Below are 21,147 nucleotides of genomic sequence, written 5' to 3'. Positions count from 1 at the left end.
TTTCATAAAGCTCAGGTTAGCACAACTTTCAGCTATAACCCCAAAGGAGAAAAGCTTGCCCCCACAAAAAGCTTCTCCATATGCGCAGTCTATTTTGATAAAATGAACCACATAATAAATCATACAATTAAATGCTCCAAGTCTTCACAGCACAAGAAAATGATTAATTGTACTAGATAAAAGATGAAAAGGCTATCAACTCATCAAATGTAACTGTGATTTTAAATTTTAAATTCAAGATATTTTGAATTAAGAAACACTAGAGCAAATGGAAAAACTAAGAAAATTAATAGTTGATTTATCATTTATTCAAGAACAGAAGGTGCAGGCTGTCAGACATTTCCAACAAAAAGTATATTATTTACAATAATTTCAAAAACTAAAATTATTCAAGAAAAATCCTTTACAAGTTAAGTAAGACAAGTGTGATGGCACAGACCTGTAATCTCAGCATAAGGTGGGAGAGGGGTGTTAGTTCAAGGCTAGCGATGATCATGGCTGCCCATCAAGCCTGCACTGTGTAAGGACAGACTCCAGGCTTCAAAAGTGCCTGGCATCCTCCGGCTCTGGGCCTATCCCACACTATCACCACACTAGTCCCCAAAGACTCAGTCTCCAGGCTACCGCAGCCCTTGCATCTCTAAGTTCTACCCGGTCCTAACAGACTGGACCTCATGCTTCGGTCCTGCCCTAGCATACCATCCTTCCCAAATTCTATTCACTAGGCTAGCATTTGCTGACCCTGCTATCAAGCAAAGGCTGTGGGGTGGCATCCACAGACAACAGGACATGCCTTCACTCATGCCAGGATAGACCACAACCCAGGATCAAGACCTGCCCTAGGCAGACACCATGTTGGTCTGGCAGCCTTAATTCCATGCTGTCAGACCACACTTACAGGCTTTTATTCAGATTAGCACTTTAAACCACACGACACAGCAGATCCTGCAGATTTAGCCTACAAGCCTGCACCCACAAAGCAAACCTACAAGAATCCTATAAATTCAGGCTCTGGTGACCCTACAGACAAGGCTTAGTCAACCACACCCAAAATCAAGTCTACCCCAGTGCCTAATACCAGTCCAACATCCAAAGACTGAGGTTCCATAATCATTGCTACAGATCCAGGTTTTAGGCATGCCCCTCTGGACTTAGGATTCAGATCTAACCCAGTGCCCTAGCATTGGAAAGCACCCATAGAGTTTGGTTCTGGATCTATTCCAATGGGCCTAGGCAACAAGTCCTTCCCATCATATGATAGGCACCAACGGGCTCAGGCATCAGGTCTATCCTAACACATGGTAGGTTCCAAGATCTATCCCAGCATATGATAAACCCTTACACACTCAGGATCAAGACTACCACAAAACTATGACAGCCCCTGGTAGACACAGACTTTTGGCTGTCCTTCATTAAAACAATCTCTGCTTCTGCTAAGATACCAGACTTACATACCAGCTCACCTACTAGAAGCAGGGCAGCCTAGGAGAGGACTCCAATGGCAAACATAGCCATGGAGAGTATCAATTGTCCTTCCCAGCATCTCCAGATGGGCTGGTTGGTGATGGGCTTTGCCAGACAGTCTTCAAAGACCAGAATAATTTCATTCTTCTTCAAGTACACAGACAGTGAGAACATGCCGTAAGCATTAAGAACAATCCATGAAATACTACTCAACCAAAGGAACAAAATAAACCCCCACTGACTGCCACTGAGGAAACGGCACACCCTAAACTGCCTGAAATTCAAACTAAATACTTAAAGAACACTCAAGAAGCCTTAAGAAAATAGAATAATTTTTAAAATAATATAAAAAATAACCAATAAGAAATGCAAGAAGTGGAAGGTTTTTATTAATGAAACAAATTCTACAGCCAAAACATACAATGAATAAAAATTTATATGGATAAGAGTAGAAATAATCTAAAAAATCCATGAAAACATACCACAAAAGGAAAACTGTGAAGTTCTGAAAAAAGCTTGCAAAATTTATGACAACATTAAAAATAAAAATAAAGTACGTTACAGGAGCTCAGGTAGAACAATTAACAAGGCTATTTAAAGAACTGACGAAAGGCCAGAGATGGCTCAGCAGTTAAGAGCGCTTGCTGTCCTTTTAGAGGACCAGCCCCCAAGTCGAGTGGCTCACGACTCCCAGTAACTCTAGTTCCAGGGGACCTAACAAAGTCTCCCCCATGCATGTGTGCATACACCGACAAAAGCATACACACCTACACATTTACAATTCTTAATGTGTAAGAGCAAAAGTCCTTTCCAAATCAGGGGTAAGACCAAAAAACAGGAACAAGAAGGTCAAATACCCCTAACCAGACTTAATCCAAACAAGGTGGCACCAAAACTTTGCTGGGATGGGCTTTTTTTCCAGTGATGCAGCTGCTTTTGAGACATGCTTCTGGAAGTAACCTCCAAAACTCACTGATTCACTAGGCTAGAGTTCGATGAAATTGTTTCTTCAGTGTATCCTGAGTGTCCTGGCTAGTTTTATGGCAACTTGACACAGTTAAAATCATCAGGGAGGAGGGAGCCTCAACTGACAAAATGCCCTATAAGGTCAGGCTGTAGGGACCCTGTAGGGGATTTTCTTAAATTAGTGATCAATCGGGAGGACCCAGCCCACTGTAGGTGATGCCATAGCTGGGGGGGGGGGGGGGTCCTGGGTTCTACAGAAAGCAGGCTGAGCAAGCCAGGAGAAGCAAGAGGGCAAGCAGCAGCAGCTCTCCATGGCCTCTGCATCACCTCCTGCATCCAGACTTCTGCCCTGCATGAGTTCCTACCCTCACTGCTTTTAACGATGAGTTATATTGAACTGCGAGCAAAATAAACTCTTTACTCCTCAAGATGCTTTCGGCCATGATATTTCACCAATGCAAGGGTAACCCTAAGTAAAACACCCACTTAGTATGAATATTTGTTTCTTGTTTCTATTCCCCCACCCCGCAAAAAAAAAAAAAAAAAAAAAAAAAAAACACAATGATTCTGTATTAAAAGGTATACACTTGTTGGCATCAAAACAAAACAAGAGGCAGTCAACTAAAATTATGCAATCAAAGGTAAGCTGTTATTATTTTACAATAAATAGCCATGACAACCATAAAATCTTTTATATAAAACTTGTGAATAAAGACTACCAAGACAAAATAAAAGAAGGTGCAAAGGACCTAATGTAATCAGAAGGCAGTGAAAAAATGGCAGCAGCAAATCCCAGCCTATTGATCATCACTGTGAATATAGAGGACTAAATCCTTCAACCAAACACTGATGCATAGTAAAGGCCCAACTTAGTACTCGCTGCCTACAAGACACTGACCTCATATTTAAAGACATATACAGACTCAAGAGTGAAGGGACTAAAAAGACATTCATGAAAACAGAAACTGAGAGAAAAATGCTCCATATTTTAAAGGAATAGAGGCTACATAGATGTATGCATTTGTTAAACTTCAGCAAATAACACACTTAAGATCTGTATAAAACTGAATGTCTCCCTTAAAATGAGTATTAAGTAAAGACTGATAACTCTTACTAATAATATCATGCTCACATGTTTAAAATAAACGTTATAGTAAACAATGGAATCTATCTCCAGCTGGAGCTCTGTCCTTGTCTCTCTTTTAAACTATCAATTGTCCATGAGCTTCCGTGTGTCCATTATTTTTACTCTCATTAATGAGACTGAAAAGCCCCAAAAGGAGACCCTGATTTCCTAAGTACCATATGGTGGCACCAGCAGGACTTGCCCAGATTTCTAGTAACACTTGTTTCCTGCCTTTTAATTCTTTAATCAGCAGAGAAAGCATGTTCCCGCACCCTCCTGTCATCAACAAACTGTAACTTATTCTGATGAATTAAAATGATTTTCATAGCTCTTGGGTCTTGAGAGCTAACAAGGGCTGCGGCCACGTGCGGCCAACTCGCTGCACAAATTGCGCCCGTGTGTGCCCAGGGACAAGGCCATTAAGAAGTTCGTCATTCGGAGCATTGTGGAGGCTGCTGCTGCAATGGACATATCTGAAGCAAGTGTCTTCGTCGCTTGTGTGTTTCCCACACTCTATGTTAAGCTGCATTACTGCATGAGCACGGAAGGACTGAACAACCCCACCACAATTAAGACCTGCTGGTGCCGCACCACGACTTCCACCAAAGCCCATGTAAAGACAGAGGCACTGGTGACAGAAGGACAGAGAAAAAAACACTCCGGACAAATAAAATGGAATTTATACTTTAAAAAACATGATTTTAATAAAGCAAAGACAGAGAAACATTAAAGCATTCCCAAGGTGAGGGAATTTCTGTACAATTCTTTTAGCCTTTCTTATACCTGATAATTCTATAATAAAGCATTAGAAAAAAAAAGATGGCAGACCAAAAGAACATAAATATTATATGCATAATTTTATGAGTATCATATATAGAATGAGTTAAAGAAACATTAAAAAAAACAAACAAACAAACTAAAACACATACCCGAATTTCTTGAAGGTTGTGAAAATTATTTCCTACTCTGACTGAGATTTTGCTTGGAGTGTAGCTTTCATCAGATTTATAGTCTGCATAAATACATAATGTCTTCACTGTTGTTTTTCTTCTAAAAATAACAAAATAAAAGCATGTGCTTTATCACATCAAAAGATTATTGCCAAAACATCTTCTCTTCTGATGTGAAACCACAAACAAAGCTGGGCAGTGGTGGTGCACACGTAAGTCCCAGCACTCAGAGGCAGGCGGGGCTCTGCGATTTCAAGACCAGCCTGGTCTATACAACAAGTTCCAGCACAGCCAGGGCTGTTACACAGAGTAACCCTATCTTGGACATAAATAAATATAAATAATGTTACACAGAGTAACCCTATCTTGGAAATAAATAAATATAAATAAACAGATAAATAAATGAATGAATCACAAGTATTTAAATCAACAATTTCATTTCATTTCATTTCAACCTGCAGGTTAAAACATGTAAAAATACAAATATAAATATAGTATTTTAACCATACAAACACACCTCACTGAGAACATAATCAAGAACTAAATGTATGCAAAGAAGCAGCTAAGCCAAATTAGCTATTTTAACACGCAAACAAGCATTAATAATGTCAATAATGTCCATCCTTTTTATTTAGACTTTATACAAGGAAAGTGCTCTAAGAAGCCTGAATTTAGTTACTTAATTGCTTATACTAATATTTAAAAATACCTAGCTAAGTAAGAAATTGGACTCAACAAATAAACACCTTAAAAATAAAAGCATGCTCTACCACTTAATATACAAAACAAAATTCTATTCAATTTCAAAATATATACACATAGCCTTTGGGGATAAGCAAAAAATACATTATATATAAAATTAACCTCAGAAAACAGGGGGGAAAAAACAAAAAACATAAGAAAAATTTAAATTTTAAAAACCAAAGGAAGAAATTTAAACATGGAAATATTTGTCTATCATACAAAACATAATATCAGAATGACTGATAATACCCACCACCATCTAGTATTTCCAATTTTTAATGAGCTTATTAAGCATAATCTTAGCAAAAAATGAAAAGCATCTATATTTTAAAATAAACATGCAGTTCTATTGCTACGATAGGAGAAAAAGCAGATTATAAAACAGTATTCTAAAAGGTCATACTTGGGAATGATTGTTTAAGCACATTAACATATGCCCATGCAAAGAAAAGGACATACACAAACCATGCAAAACTTGCAAATCTGACTACTGCAGGTGCATAAAAACTATAGAAGATCTTTATTTTCTTCCTTATAATTTCTATATTTTCTGAATAATTTTTTCAGGATAAACATGTCATTTGGCTATCGGGAGAGAAAAACAGGTAAATTTTAAACTGACCCTCCCAAAGCATTTCGAAGTCTACCAAAGAGGGCTTTGCACGCTGAGTGTCAAGTAGAGCTGCTTAGTTGACAATGAGGCCCTTAAGCAAAAGTAGCAGTGTCAAAGGCCAGCCCATAAAAGAGTGGGGTCTGCAGCTGCTCTCTGGAAAACCAAACTTGCACACTTCAACTATGAATCAGGAAAAAAGGACCAAGGTAAAGCTTCTTCTCCAGAAAACACATCAAGCCCTAAGTATGCCAGAAGGGCTGACAGGCCAGATACCTTTATAATGTTTCCAAAGAGTCCAGAGCTACCAAACTGACTTCTCAGCAAGGACACATCAAGGGGAAGCAAAGGATGCAGGGAAAGTTTGAAAGGCTACCAAAGACCTTCTTGATGAGCCAGAAGCAGGAAGTAAAAGTCTCTTCCCTAGTATAGAAAAATCAGAGACCACAGAAACTAAAAAGAAAAAAACAAAAGCAGATGTAAAGTATCAATCTTTTTTCAGAATAATATGACTTTCAAGTTATAAAGTTTCAGGATAACTTCAACACCAAAACCTACAGGAAAACCAGGGTGGATTTAGAAAGGCCAAAAATGGTAACTAATGAAAATAAAAACAGCAACATAGAGCAAGAAAATACTTTGTATATGACCCAGAATTAATGCTTCATATGTATTTTCTCTTTGTTCTATCACCAATTCACTACTTTCATGACTAAAGAAATAACACTAGGGTAAATGATCTAAGCAAAAATGTTCATAAGCGTAATTCTACATAGAAAAGCACACTATTCTCAAGCTCCAATGCACATAGGAAGCTGAAGTGCAACCAAGTCATATTGGAAGATGTCGAATGACTCAAGCCTTCACTCTCTTCATGGTCACTACACTGAACACCTTCTGCATGCAAGGGAAGTTCACATGTGTGCATGTCTGACTTCCTGTAACTACTCACAACTGTTTTCATTAACTGTATTTCTTTGCTTAATAGCCATTGACTGCTATCAGTTTACAGTAATGGATAGGTATTTGTAGTTATTTACATTGGAACTAAACCATAATTCTTTCCCTGAGGTTTCTGTATCCCCAGAAATGACAGGCATAATTTATGTTATGTACATAGTTACATTAGATTTACAGGAGAACCACTACTGCACCAAAAGTTTAAAGCACCAACTCTACTAGGTACAGAAAGTCTTTTTAAAACTAAATTTTGCCTCATACAAATTCAAAAAGTAATAAAACTACATAACAATCATGTTGTTTCTCAAATAATAATGCACACGGGAAGATAAAATAAACAGAGCGAGTCACAGTGGAAGATGCTGGAATTCCTCAAATCATCACTCTGTAGTTGGGCATTGAGTGATACTGCATGCCAAGCACACTGTGAAACTCTTAGGAAACTTTGCTGAAGGGAAAACAGAGAAATGGTTCCCTGTTTCTGACTGACGTAACATCCCTGACTTCTCTGGCCCTCTGACATATTAAACACTTTCTCCTAACAAATAGCTTCAGAAGCTACCATTTCCTTTGTTCCTTCATGCTACAACTGTAATAAAACCCAAGCATATCTGGTTTAGTTACAAATGGCTGAGTCAGTCTTTAATTCTAGGGTTTGCTATTACCAAACATTAGTATGCTTTTCATTAGCTTCTCAGTTTTAACAAGTGATATTTGGTCCTGCACCTGCGGACTCCTGAATAACTTCTCATCTGGTGGAGCATCTATGAAATGACAGGCAGTGTGGCATGCCTGCACTCAGGAGGCAGAGGCAGGCGGATCTCTGTGAGTTCAAGGCCAGCCTGGTCTACAGAGTGACTTCCAGGACAGCAAGGGCTACACAGAGAAACCATGTCTCAAACAAACAAACAAACAACAACAGAAAACAAAATAGTCTACAACAATGGAAGACTTCAGTAACAGGTATTCATAGCTACCTATTCTGATTGTCTGTATCCCGTCTTTCTTCAAAATATATAACTGAAAGACCCATGCTACCTCAAAGCTAGGTCTGACTAAATTGTAGCCAGTAAAACCAAAAAAAATCTTTAATCTTGCATTATAATGCAGCAGTATTTAAAGGGGAGATATATCCTTTTTATCTCCCCCATCCCATTTTTTCCTGCTGTCAGAGATATGGTAACTCAGGGAACTCCAGCAGGTGTCATGAGTTGACCTTAAAACTAAAATAAGAAAATGAGAAAGTGAATGAGATGAGTGATCTAGATTCACAACTACACTATGGAGATCACACTACTCCTTAGCTTTCTCTTTCATGAAAATAAAAGAAACAAATGTCTACCTCATTGGAAACACTTGTTAAAGACTGCTAGAACTAGTTAACATACATTATTATGTTCCCTGCACAGATGAAAAGCCAAGTTAAGCAACAAGTCCTTATTTACAAAACCAGTAAGAGACAGTCAAAATTTAATCCAGGTCTATAATTACACTAAAGCACATAATTTCTAACATACAAAACTTAAAAAACAAATAACTGTAAAATTTAATTTCACTCTTAACACACTATATAACATTACTAAATAATATATAGCCCACAGGCTTGTCTAAAAGAAAAGCAAACAATTTATATTTATTCTTTGCTCCTAGAACAATAACAAAAAAAAATTCTTTTTGTGTTTCAATAATTATTAATTGAATGCTAAAATGGACCTCCTACTAAAAACAGGACAGATGAAAATTTAATATAAAATTTCAGCAGATATAGTATTAAAAGACAAAAAAAAAAGTATGGGATATCTGCTCACCACAAAAAGGCTGCAAGACTTGCCTTCTTACTACAAAAAAAAAAAAAAAAAAAAACACACAACAAGAAATCATGAAAATCATGAAACAATCTTCTGCACGCTTGAGAACACGGGACTACAGGTCCAGAACAAATGGAAGCAGGAGGCCAGCCCTCGAGTGGGCGTCCTGACCGCAGGCCATTTCTGATGGGAAATAGGAAGCCAATAGGCTCTGGCAGCCTCACCACGCTGAGGGAAGAGCTCTCAGTGGGGGCGGGGAGTGACTGAGATCAGCAGATGGGGAGGAGTCACAGGCCTAAAAGGACATAGGCAAGATAACTGCTGGGAGAGCAAAGACTGAAGAGCAGCAAGCCCATGTGCCTAGGTCACGGAGGACTAGGCGTGACTACAATTTCCCAAAACAAGAGCAAACCTTGCGAAGGATGCTAATCTTGCCGAAGAGCAATGGCATTATAGAGTATCTGGGGACTCATGTGAAGAGCTCAGAAAGGTTACAGGTATTTCTGATTAATGCTAATTTGTTAGCTGCCTTTTTGAGTGAGCCTCTTATAAGTATACAGTAGTCTTCCAGAAAGGATTCTAAAAGAGCCTTGGTAAAAAAGCAGAAATGAGACTCCAGGTACCTTAAGAGAACAAAGAGGTTCACAAAAAAGTAAAATAACACTGCTCTCACTGTGTGGGAGGAAATAATTACTTTTCATAAAGTTGTCATGCATATTAACAAATAATAGGGTATTACTAAGTTTTAGTGACTAAATTTATTATAATTCCTCACATAACTCCTAATATCATAAGTATAAAAATAAACAAAAGATTGTTGGAGTCCTAAATAAAAGTTTACTGTGGTCATTAAAAACAGAAAGTTTGAAAACAGCTGTTAGAACAGGACTAATGAGCTTTAGCTGGCAGCTGCTGGACAAATGCATGTTCCATCTACTTTTTAAACAAAGTTTTACTTAAAGAAATACATATTTTCTATGACTGCTTTCACATTAAAACAAAAAGGTTGAGTATATACAACAGGGTATATAAAGAATTTTTACAACTCTGCAACAAAAACAACTTAAAAATGGGCAAAGGATTTAAATAGCAGTTCTTCAAATAAGACATACAAATGTCCAAAAAGTACACAAGATACTTAATATCACAAATCAATAGGTGTTATGTTTTGAATGCCAACTGACCCCAACAGGATCAAGTGTGTGAATACTTGGTTCCCAGCTGGTGGCACTGTTTTAGGGGTTATGGAGCTTTTAGGACCTGGCCTGGCTTACAAAAATGTGTCACTGAGGTAGACCTTTAAAGGATAGCCTTGTCTATCTTTCTGAGCTGCAAAGATGTGAAGAGCTGCTGCCCCCCAACACACACACACACACACACACACACCACCTGCTGCTATAGAGTGTTGCTTTGGCCACCATATCTTCCCTGTCATAGCCTCTGAAAGTGTGAGCCAAAGTAAACGTTCCTCCCTAAGTTGCTTCTGTCACGCAATGAATCCACCTGGAAGATGAGAATCCAAACGTGTTATCAGTCCACATGCATTAACATGATCACTATTTTAAAAAGGAAAACCACAGATAACAGGTAATGTGAGAAAAAAATGAAGCTCACATGCACTGCCCAAGGGAATGTGAAATACGGTATTTCTATTGAAAACAGTAGGGAGGTACCTCAAAATATTAAGCAAAATTACCATTTGATTCTAATAATGAGAAAATGCTAGAACCTACATCCTAGAAGGATGTACATTGCTTACAAAAAGGCATATATCTAAAACTCTACTAAATATTTAAATTCTCAGTGAGATCAGTGTCTGAAAATAAAACTATTCAAGAAGTACAGTTTTATCAATAGATAAAACAAATGCTACTATTACAATACAATTATATTTGGATGTTCAATATTGAACTTTTAGGCTATTGTACAATCTATCAGCAATAGGATATAATGTCAAAAGCACAGGCTCTGAAATCAGAGAACTTATATTCAAATCATAATTCTATAATTTACTATTATGTGACCCTGACTCATTTATCTAAGTCTCCAATAAAGTGTAAAGGTTAAATGAAATAAATGATCTATCAGTTATTTTTCTCATTGTTGTGACCAAATACCTGAGAAGAAGCAAAGGATGAAGGCTTCTGACTCATGTTTTGAAGGCGTAGTCCATCAATGGCAGCGGGAGCAGCTTATGGCTATGACACCAGGAGCCCAAGAGGCTGCTAGCTCATATTTGTGTAGAACCAGAAGCAAAGAACAGCAATGCTGGCACTCCTTTGGCTTTCTCCTTTTTTTACTGTTTGTGTCCCCAGGTTATGATATGATGCCAAAAACATTCAGGATGAATTTTGCCTCTTCAGGTAAGCTCTTCTGGAAATCTCTTAAAAGACACACCCAGAAGTGTGTCTCCTAGTAAATTGTCTTAGGGTTAATACTGCTGGGATGAAACACCATGATCAAAGCAACTTGGGGAGGAAAGCGTTTATTTCTCTCACAATTCCACACCAGAGTTCCTCATCAAAAGCAGTGAGGGCAGGACCTCAAGCAGGGCACCTCCTGGAAGCAGGAGCTGATGCAGAGGCCATGGAGGAGTGCTGCTTACAGGCTTGCTCCCATAGTTCACTCAGTCTGCTTTTATAGATCTCAGGACCACAGCCCAATGACGGTACCGCTCCCAATGGGCTGGGCTCGCCCCTATAAATAACTAATTCAGAAAATGCCCTAGAGCCAGATCTTATGGAGGCATTTTCTCAGTTGAGTCCCCTCCTTTTACATAACTCTAGCCTGTGTCAAGTTTACATAAAACTCCCCCACAAGAATTCTAAACCCAATCATGGTGACAATGGAGGATGTTTGGTGAAAGAAATATGACAACGTTGTAACACTGAAGCTGTGGCCTGTCTATTGCTTACTGCATTTGCCCACATTTGCAGGGAGAAAGCAGATAGATATGGAAATTAAGAAGTCTGGAGAAGAAAAGGAATATGAACCCAGTTAAAGCTTCGGACAGAAGTATATAGTTTGGCAATTATCTGAGTCACTGTTTTTATTACCGTGAAGAGACCATGACCAAAGCAATACTCATAAAAGAAGGCATTTAATTGCAGGCTTGATTATAGTTTCCGAGGGTCAGTCCATGATCATCATGGCATCATGGAGTTGAGCGCTTACACCTGATCTGTAGGCAGGCAGAGAAAGATGGGACCTGGCATGGACTTTTGAAACCTCAAAGGTCACTTCAAAACATACCTCTTCCAGCAAGTCCACACCTCCCCCAACAAGACCACACCTCCTAATCCTTCCCAAACAGTTCCACTAACTGAGGACCACACTCAAGCTTCTGAGCCTATGGGGGCCATTCTTATTCAAACCACCAAGCAAAGAAAGGAACCTGAATCCAGTGAAAGTGGAGGTCAGCACAGGTTCAGATAAAGCAGCTCCAAGTGTTAAGAGAATAGCACCATTAAGAAGAAACATTGGATTCTGCACTAGTCATTAGCAAAGGTACCTAGAGAGCAAAACCCTACCCATTGAAAGCTCTATGGTATAGCTTGGTGAGTGGGCTAATTTGCAATGGAAACCCAGAGATATTAGAGAAACCAGAAACATGACTATCCACAAAAAAAAAAAAAAAGCAGAAGGCACTGCAGGAAGTGGCCTAAAAGAGAAGCCATGAATACTATAGGCTCAAATTTAAAAGTGGAGCCCAGATGATGGACATCAAGATGCAAAACTCTGTGTTTATCAGGATGAGTTTTGGTCTGATCTTTCCTTCCTATGCTTCTATTTGTCTCTTTTTGAATGGGAATATTTAACCTGTACCACTGAATGCTGGGGATAGATAGATAGATAGATAGATAGAGATAGATAGATAGATAGATAGACAAATAATCTTACAGAGGCTTACAATTAATAGACTGCCTTAAGTCTCAAAAGAGATTATGAACTTGGAATTTTGAACAGTGAGAAAACTGTAGGACTAGTGGGAATTTTAAAGATGGACTGATTGTTTCTTTAAATAAAGAGATGGCTATGAGCCTATGGTCCCAGTAGTCAAATAGGAAATGGCCTTACAGGCTCAAGTCCCTAGCTAATACAATTATTGAAAGGTGGGCCTAGTTACTTAGCAGGGATTGAAAGACAAATCAGCCTTGAAATTTACAAGTTGAGCCATGTCCTGCCCTGTCTCAGCTTCCTTGTCTGCTAAAACATGAACCATCAGCCTCACTTTTTTGTCACCACAGCCACTTCCATTTCCACCACTATGCTGCCTGCACTATAATGGACTGTATCCTCAAACCATGAGACAAAATCCTTCTTTAAGTTGCTTCTTGTCAGGTATCTGGTTTCACTGAAAAGGAAAGTAAATATTTCAAGTGGGTAAATTATTTGGTAAAGTAGCCCAGTTTTGTTGTTGTTTTGTTTTAAAAAGACAGGTTTCTCTCTATGCAGCCCTGGCTATCCTGGAACTCACTGTAGACCAGGCTGGCCTCAAACTCACAGAGATCTGCCTGCCTCCCTCCTCCCCAAGTGCCACTAACTCCACTAACTGCCCGGCAGTAGGTAGAATCTGAACCTTTAAAAATGTTACCTGCCCTGCCCACAGGCTTGTTGGCTCACACCTATAATCCCAACACTCAGGAGGCAGAGGCAGGAGGATCTCTGAGTTTGAAGCCAGCCTAGTCTACAAAGTGAGTTCCAGGACAGCCAGGCTAAACAGAGAAACCCTATTTCAAAAAAAAAAAAAAGGAAAAAGAAAGAAAAAAAGAAGTTAAAACTGCTACTGCGCATACATTATACAACCTAGAACAGGAGTTGGTACACTATCTGAGCAAATTCCTGCCTGACACCTGCTTTTGTAGGATACAGTTTAACTGAGGGCACTAAATTCAGTGATTTATGCACTAGTATTTGGCTGCTTTGATGGCAGAACTGCATAGCTGAAATAGAGACCAGAGGGACCTCAAGATTTAAACACCTATTATCAAAAGAAGTTTGCCGATTTCTACCCTACAACAATAGAAGGAAGCACTTAAAAATGCAACATTTTAGAATTATAGGGGATATAATGGAGCAAGGTAATCAAGCTAACTAGTTTTTATAGTGTCAATAAATCCAGAGCATTAGACAAACATATAGGTGCTTTCCTATCTCAAAAACAGTATTCATTTTAAAACTAAGCTTATAGATTCAATTTTTCTTTAATCAAAAACTAAGTGCAAATATGAGAAGTTACATAGATATCATACATAAGGAATTTACAAGGATCATATATTAAGGGATTATACCAGGTTACAAAATATATTTTTCTGACTATATCTCCTAAAACTATCACTTTATTTCAGAACTATTTACTTAAACATCATCAGAAATGTATAAAAGCACTAAAGAGATGACTCAGTGGGTGAAGTATGAGGACCTCATTTCAGAACCTACAACATACAAAAGAGAAGCCAGGCATGCAGAGCGACGGCAGTAAACCTAGCCTTGGAGATGAGGTAGGAGGAAGGAGACAGGAACACCCTGAAGCTCAGCAGTCAACTTAGAGATGAGGTAGGAGGAAGGAAGGAGACAGGCACACCCTGAAGCTCAGTGGTCAGTCAACTCAGCCAAAACAATGACTTCAGGTTCACTTAGAGACCCTGTCTCAAATAAATAAAGACGCAGAGTAGCTGAAGAAAGACATCCAACATCAGCTTCAAGTCTACATATGTACTCAACTGTGTGCGTGTGCCCTACACCTACACACGCACGCACACGCGCGCGCGCGCGCGCGCACACACACACACACACACACACACACACACACACGCACGCACACGCGCTCACGCACAGACGAGGAAGAAAAATGCATAAGGGGTAGGGCAGAAGACACTGAAGCTACTTACAATCTGGATGGCCAAAAAAATTATCTCTAAAACTTAAGAGTCTAAAAGCAATTAAATGATTTCATTTTAGTTTCTCTGTTTCCTTACATTTTATGTAAATAAAAAAGTTACTTGTCTACTTATAACCTACACTACATAAGAAAGTAAAAAATGTATTACCTGAATTGGATGTTCACTAAATGAGGCTGAGAGCCATCAGATTGCCAGTAAGTTTCTAGATTGTCATCTCGTAATTGATCCACTCCAAAACCTAAAAACAGTGAAAATGACAATAAATTTCCATGAACATGATGAACATTTAAACATCAAATTTTCATACATATTTGTCCACACTTTTTGATAGAAAAGAGTTAGAATAGGCAACTTACCCAGAATTCTTCCATTCTTCAATCTGGATTTCAGCTCAAGAAATAACCACTAATTGTGTGTGCTGCTTACTGGTAGACTGCTTACTTAGCATGTGTGAGGAGGCCCTGGGTTCAATCCCCTTGCACACTCAGAAGTTTACACTACGACAAATGCTTTGGGTGGTTGGTTTTTAAAAAGCGTCTTTGGGAGCCAGTGGTGGTGGTGGCACATGCCTTTAACCCCAACACTCGGGAGGCAGAAGCAAGCAGATCTCTAATAGGGATAACTAAATCTCAGGATTCTTAAGTGAGCCTTAGTTAAAAGTTCCATTGAGATAAAGGCTTTTTCTACTTACTTTACTTTGGCTGGCCTTTTCCCCTCTATTTACAATTTTATTTGTATCTTAGCACAAAGAATTTCATAAAATGGCATTTAATCATAAGCAAAATAAATATTAAGCAAAAGTCTTTTACCTCAAGACTGATTTGAACTCTTAAGACAATACTTAAAAACAATGGCAGATCTGTTTCAACAGCTTTGACAGGTATTATGTACCCATGTAAGAATATTATGCAGAGGAGAAAAAAGAAATGTCCATGTCATAGCAGTCTTCCATGGCTCTTTTTTTAAGGTTTTATTTATTTATTTGTGTGTATATGTGTGTATGTGTAGGTGAGAGTGCCTACAGAGACCAGGGAAGGTACTAGATCCCCTAAAGTGGGAATTTCAGGTGCTGTGAGCTGAAAAATGTGGAAGCTGAGAACTGACCTCAGACGGTCTGGAGGAGCAGCAAGTACTGCCTAGCTCAGCGCTCCCCAGCACAGTGGTGCCTACGGTATGGCCCTTTCCCAGCAACATCAGTCGAGGGCTGCTAGATCAGCAGTTCTGAGAGTTCAAGCCTGAGTTTGTGTTTGATGAGTCTTTTGGGTGATTATGATGCATGCTAAGATGTCACAGCTACTTCTCTAAGTTCCAATTTCTTATTCTTGACACTACTCATCTTTTGGATTCAACAGCATTTTCTTGTGAGATGGCTATCCTGACCTTTACTTACTTGATGTCCAGAAGCAACAACTCCCTTCTTCCCACAGTCAAGACAATCAAAAATATTGGCAGACACTACTAAAGATTGGGGCTAGAGTATGGGCAACAAAATCATCCATAAGTAAACTACTGTCCCAAGACAAAGAGAAACACAATGCCTTGTGCTTATGGTTATTGTTTAGCAAATGTATTTTTTCTCCTGGCCCTCCATGAGTGGTATATGCTCATATTTGGGCATAGTCCACACTGATTTCGTTTCAATACAATGACACAAGCTGCGGTTTTAAGGTGCTGACAAGGTCTGGATTTACCTACTAGATGTCTGCACTCCACTGAGAACATGTCTGGATCCATGAAGCAGACACCAATAAAAGATATATTTAAAGTATCATGCCATTTTCTTCTTCAGTATCCCTAGCAACACAATTACTTTCACACTGGATAGGGGCTACTGTAACTGAGCCACGTGCCTTGACTTTAAAGACATAATACATGGGGTCAGATGTGGTGGTACACACCCTTAATTCCAGAACCTGGGAAGCAGAGGCAAACAGATCTCTGTAAGTTAGAGGCCAGCCTGATCTACATAGAATTCTAGGCCAGCCAAGGCTAAAAAGACCCTGTCAGAGAGACAGAAAAGATACACACACACAAACACAGACAAAGAATACAGACTTCATTAAAGAATTCACCTATAATTATATCCTACAACTTTTTACATTTCAACTAAATGTGCTTTCTCCTTATACTTAAAATCCAAATTTGTTTTGTATGTGTGCATGCATGTGGTAATATGAAAGCGTTATGTATGCATTTGTCTGCATGCGTACATGTGTGCATATGGAAACACTGGGTATCCTCCCCTATCACTGTCCACTTATTTTGTGTGTACATTTGTGCTGTATGCATGTGTTCCTGTGGGTATGTGCATGTGGAGTAGTGGGTGGGGTTGCACAAATGGGTGTAGAAGCCAGAGGTCAATGTCATGTGTCTTCCTCAAGCACTCTCTTCATTATCTTAAAAGACACTGTTTCTCACTGACCCTGGAGCTCCTCACTTCAGCAGGATGATCTGGCTAGCAAATACCAGGGATCCTCTCATCTCTGCCTGCCAAGCCCCGGGACTACAGGCACCCTGCCGCACCACGATTTTTACCCCAGTGCTAGAGATCAAAAAGTCCTGTGGCTAGAGAGGTGGGTGAGCAGTTAAGAACAGTTGCTGCAGGCGGTGTCATGGCACACTCCTTTAGTCTCAGCACAGGAAGGCAGGGGCCTCTGGGAGTTCAAGGCCAGTTTTGTCTACAGAGCAAGTTCCAGGGCTACACAGAGAAAACCCGTCTCAAACAACCAGAAAGAAAAAAGGAAGAAAAAGAAAAAGAAAATGAAGGAGCACTGGCAGATGCTTAGAGGAAGCAGAACAACTACAAACGGCATGAGTGCATGTTGGGTTTACGGAAATGCTTTCCAATTTATCATAGTGGCGTTTACATGACTATAAATTAAGATGCCTAAGGGCTGGACAGGTGGCTCAGAGGTTACAAGCACTGGCTGTTCTTCCAAAGGTCCTGAGTTCAATTCCCAGCAACCACATGGTGGCTCACAGCCATCCATAGTGAGATCTGGTGTACAGGCACACATGCAAGCAGAATGCTGTATAAATAACGAATAAATCTTAAAAAAATAAAATAAAATAAAATAAGATTCATAAAAATATACATGTAAGAAGAGGTCTTATTGTATAGAAATTATACTGCAATAAAGTATTCACTGAAGAAAGAGAATCATGAGGAGAAACAGAACAGACCTGGTTGGAAAACTAGCTATAAGATTCTAACTATAAAAAGTTAAAAGTTAAATAATTTTATTACAGTTTAGGGTTCCTTATAATAAAGAAATTTCTCTCAACTTGAGTCTTCAGACTGAAAATACCTGTCAAGGTGTTCTCTACAAACTGACAAATGAGGCTCCATTGCTGAGACAACATCTACACAACTCACTGAAGATAGAGCTGTCAAGCCAGTGCCTACACAGAGCCTTCACCCCTGCAGCCCAGCATGGCCTCAGAAGAGAAACAAACAGCAAGCCAGCAGCAATCCCTTCATCTACAGAGGTGTCGATAATCTACATTGCCTGCAAGATGTGCTAGGGCGGTAACAGCACAAAGCCTGTAAGAGTAGCCGAGCAGTAACTGGTCGGACTTTGGGCAGAAGCCATACCTGACACTGCTTGGATGACCCAGAACCCGAGACTGGACAGCTTAGCGCTGAGGGCAAAGCCGAACAATACTGGTCTAAAAGGGAAATTCTAGCGATAAAATTATTCCTGATGACATTACGTCATACTCATAGATCACTGCCTTGCTTCACCATCATCAGACAGGCTTTCTCCTGCAGTACGTGGGAACAAACACAAAGACTTATAGTCAGACATTATGCAAAGAGTGAGAGACCTTGGAACACTCAGCCTTAAATGGGATGTCCCCATAAAATCCCTCTCCTCAGAGAACCCCATGGAAGAGGATGCAGAAAGAGTATTAAGAGCCAGAGGTGATGGAGGACACCAAGAAAACAAGGCCTTCTAAATCAACATGAGTAAAGCTCCTCTGAACTTAGAGAGACTAAAGCAGGATGCACAGGGCTTGCACAGGTCTGCATCAAATCCTCTATGTTCATATTATGGCTTCCAGTTTAGTGCTTTTATGGGATTCCTGAGTATGTAAACAAGTGGGTCTCTGGTTCTTGTGCCTTCTCGTGGGCTCTTTTCCTATTGTTGGTTTGCCTTGTCCAACTTCCAGTGTGATAGTTCTTGTTTCATCTTACTATATTGTTATATTTTTTGAATGAATGAATGAAAGAATGCATGAATGAATGAAAACCTAGCTACCAGGTAAAGGTTAACAACTGAACTGTCACTTATACCTGCTAGGGGAAGGAAAGTCAGTTTTCTCTAACAGAGTGACACTGTGTTATCAACGACTCTAGGGTAAACCACATGTGTAGGAGTTGTTCGCCAATGTAAAATGGACTCCACTGCTTTTGTGTGCTTTTTTTTGGTTACAGTTTGGGGAGGGGTGTTTCCTTTAGGTGTGTTTTTATTTTGTTTTCTTGGTTTGTTGTGTTGGTTTTTTTGCTTGTTTTTTGAGAAAGAATCTAAGTTGGGTTAGTAGGGAAGAGGAGAGGATCTGGAAGGACTTGGGGGAGGTGAAGAATATGTTCAAAATATATTTAGATTTTAAAATTGTTTTAAATAGCAATTTTAAAAAATATTTTTTAAAAAAGTAAACAGGGCAGCGAAGTTGGGTAGCAGCTTAACCTGTGTTCAGGTTGCAGTCATGACCTAACAAAGTTAGTATGCACTTAGCCAGCATCACAGCTGCCTTTGTTGCTACTATGACACTACTACTTTCAAGCAGCCATTACGACTGCAGCACTTCACATAGTCTGGACTTTTATAGCCTTAAGTACATTTTGCTTTTCAGGTTCCCCTGCATTATACTCTCAAAATTTGCCATCTTAACACTTTAGTCGCTGCTTTGAAAATAATTTTACACTAATCTTAAAATCACAACAAAAAAGAAAAGTGATATCAAATTATAGGTTACAGAAATGGAAAAGAGATACATATAACCTATCTTGCACATCCTAACCAAAAAAATAAAGAAAATCTTAGATGCTTCCAGGAAGACCAGCAGCATAAAATGTGAATTAAATAATGGCATAATAGCCGAGATAGAAAGAGGATCTTATGAAAAAGTTTAATCCAATTAATACTAAAAATATTATTGATATTAGTAATAGTTGAATAAAATATTAATTGAAAGCCCGGTTCATTAGAATTGAAGTATCTACACAAAAAGAACACTGAAAGTAGTGCAGTGCATAAGAAAATTATAAGTAGGGCAGCTTTTAAGCCCAGCACTAGGGAGGCAGAGGCTCTGAGTTTGAGGGCAGCCTGATCTACAGAGCAAGTTCCAGGATACCCAGGGATATACAGAGAAACCCTGTCTCAAAAAAACAAAACAAAACAAAACAAAACGGGAGGGGAGAGGAGGGGAAGAGAGGGGAGGGGAGGGGAAGGAGAAAGGAGAGGAGAGGAGAGAAGAAAAGGAAAAGAAAAGAAAAGAAGTTTTAAGTAATGATTATCTCAGCCTCAGGGGGTGTTACCTGCTTACCTGGTTTGCACGAAGAAAGTGACCAAACGGCTTGAGATCCAATTTCCCTTACTGTTGCAGTCCTCTCCAACTGCTTAGGATCAGCACCAGGAGGTGTCTTGTTTGGCGTAGTCATTTTTAAATTATTCTGTGGAGAAATAAGCAATATACATTACACCATAGCCTGACCATTTTTCTGCAAAATGTAAAAACATTTCAGCAGCCCATGTTGAGGCACATACCTTTAATCCTAGTACTCAGGAGGCGGTAGGACCTGAGTGCAAGGGCAGCCTGGTCTACACAGCGAGCTCCAAGACTACATACAGACCCTTTCTCAAAAAAAAAATCAAAAGATAAAATAAATTTTCAATGGCAAAATAATCACTCATATTCCCTTCATCTTTCATACCTTTTGTTAATTCTAGCAAACCTATGAAGAAACTTCTTGGAGAGTCAAGAATATTTTAAATTGCTTCAGTAACCTTTACGGATACTCTACATTATTGCAAAATCTAAGCAAGACCAACAGAACTATAGACTATCTCCTTGACACGTCCCTTTGGATTCCAAGCTATCCTTGTAACTGCCACACAAACAATAATTAAGTAATCACAGAGACATAATTTCTGTTAAAGCCTGAATGACCTGCCCAGGGAGGTTCCAGGGGACGAGGGTAGGGAGGGGACGCGGGCGGGGAGGGCAATGTCTGATCTTGACCTTGAAACAGACATCAAAAACAGCCAGTGATAAAATAAAAGCTAACAGGAATGGATTCCCAGCTTTGAGGAATAATACTGAAGGAGCTAAGGACCGGACTCACCAGATCAGCCAAGACTCCAGCCCAGGCTCACCAGGCCCGAGGACACAGCAAGCTCAACGCCACCGAGCCTAGAAAGAGGACTCCTCTGCGCCCGCTAAGACTGTTCTCTAAACCCGGGAAGAGAGGCGCTCACAGGCACCGGGTCGGCCAAAATTACGGTTCTCAGGGCCTGCTGCAGGTCCGCGCCACTCCCACTGCGGCTCAGCGGGTCCAGGTTCCCTCGGTTGGCGTCGCAACACGATGACGTCAGCAGCGTCATCACCGCCC

General features: G+C 39.6%; 1 protein-coding gene across 3 annotated transcripts in view; it reads right to left on the bottom strand.

Moving 5' to 3' along the window:
- The window catches only part of Anapc10 (anaphase promoting complex subunit 10), a 49,690-nt gene extending 28,560 nt beyond the window's left edge, over positions 1-21,130 (bottom strand). Inside the window, exons 1-5 of one of the 3 annotated variants that reach the window (XM_060393218.1) lie at positions 20,881-21,130; positions 20,303-20,393; positions 20,082-20,208; positions 14,679-14,769; positions 4,486-4,606 (exon numbers count right to left, since the gene is read on the bottom strand). In XM_060393218.1, the coding sequence (XP_060249201.1) occupies positions 4,486-4,606; positions 14,679-14,769; positions 20,082-20,196 (327 nt within the window). In that variant the 5' untranslated portion in view covers positions 20,197-20,208; positions 20,303-20,393; positions 20,881-21,130. The remainder of the gene's footprint in view (positions 1-4,485; positions 4,607-14,678; positions 14,770-20,081; positions 20,209-20,302; positions 20,394-20,880) is intronic. The other 2 variants (XM_060393216.1, XM_021635638.2) reach the window with 2 other exon arrangements.
- Between the last annotated feature and the right edge of the window lie 17 nt (positions 21,131-21,147).

The sequence above is a fragment of the Meriones unguiculatus genome, chromosome 10 (assembly GCF_030254825.1).
Source record: "Meriones unguiculatus strain TT.TT164.6M chromosome 10, Bangor_MerUng_6.1, whole genome shotgun sequence".
NCBI lineage: Eukaryota > Metazoa > Chordata > Mammalia > Rodentia > Muridae > Meriones > Meriones unguiculatus.
This window is presented reverse-complemented; position numbering and strand designations above follow the sequence as displayed.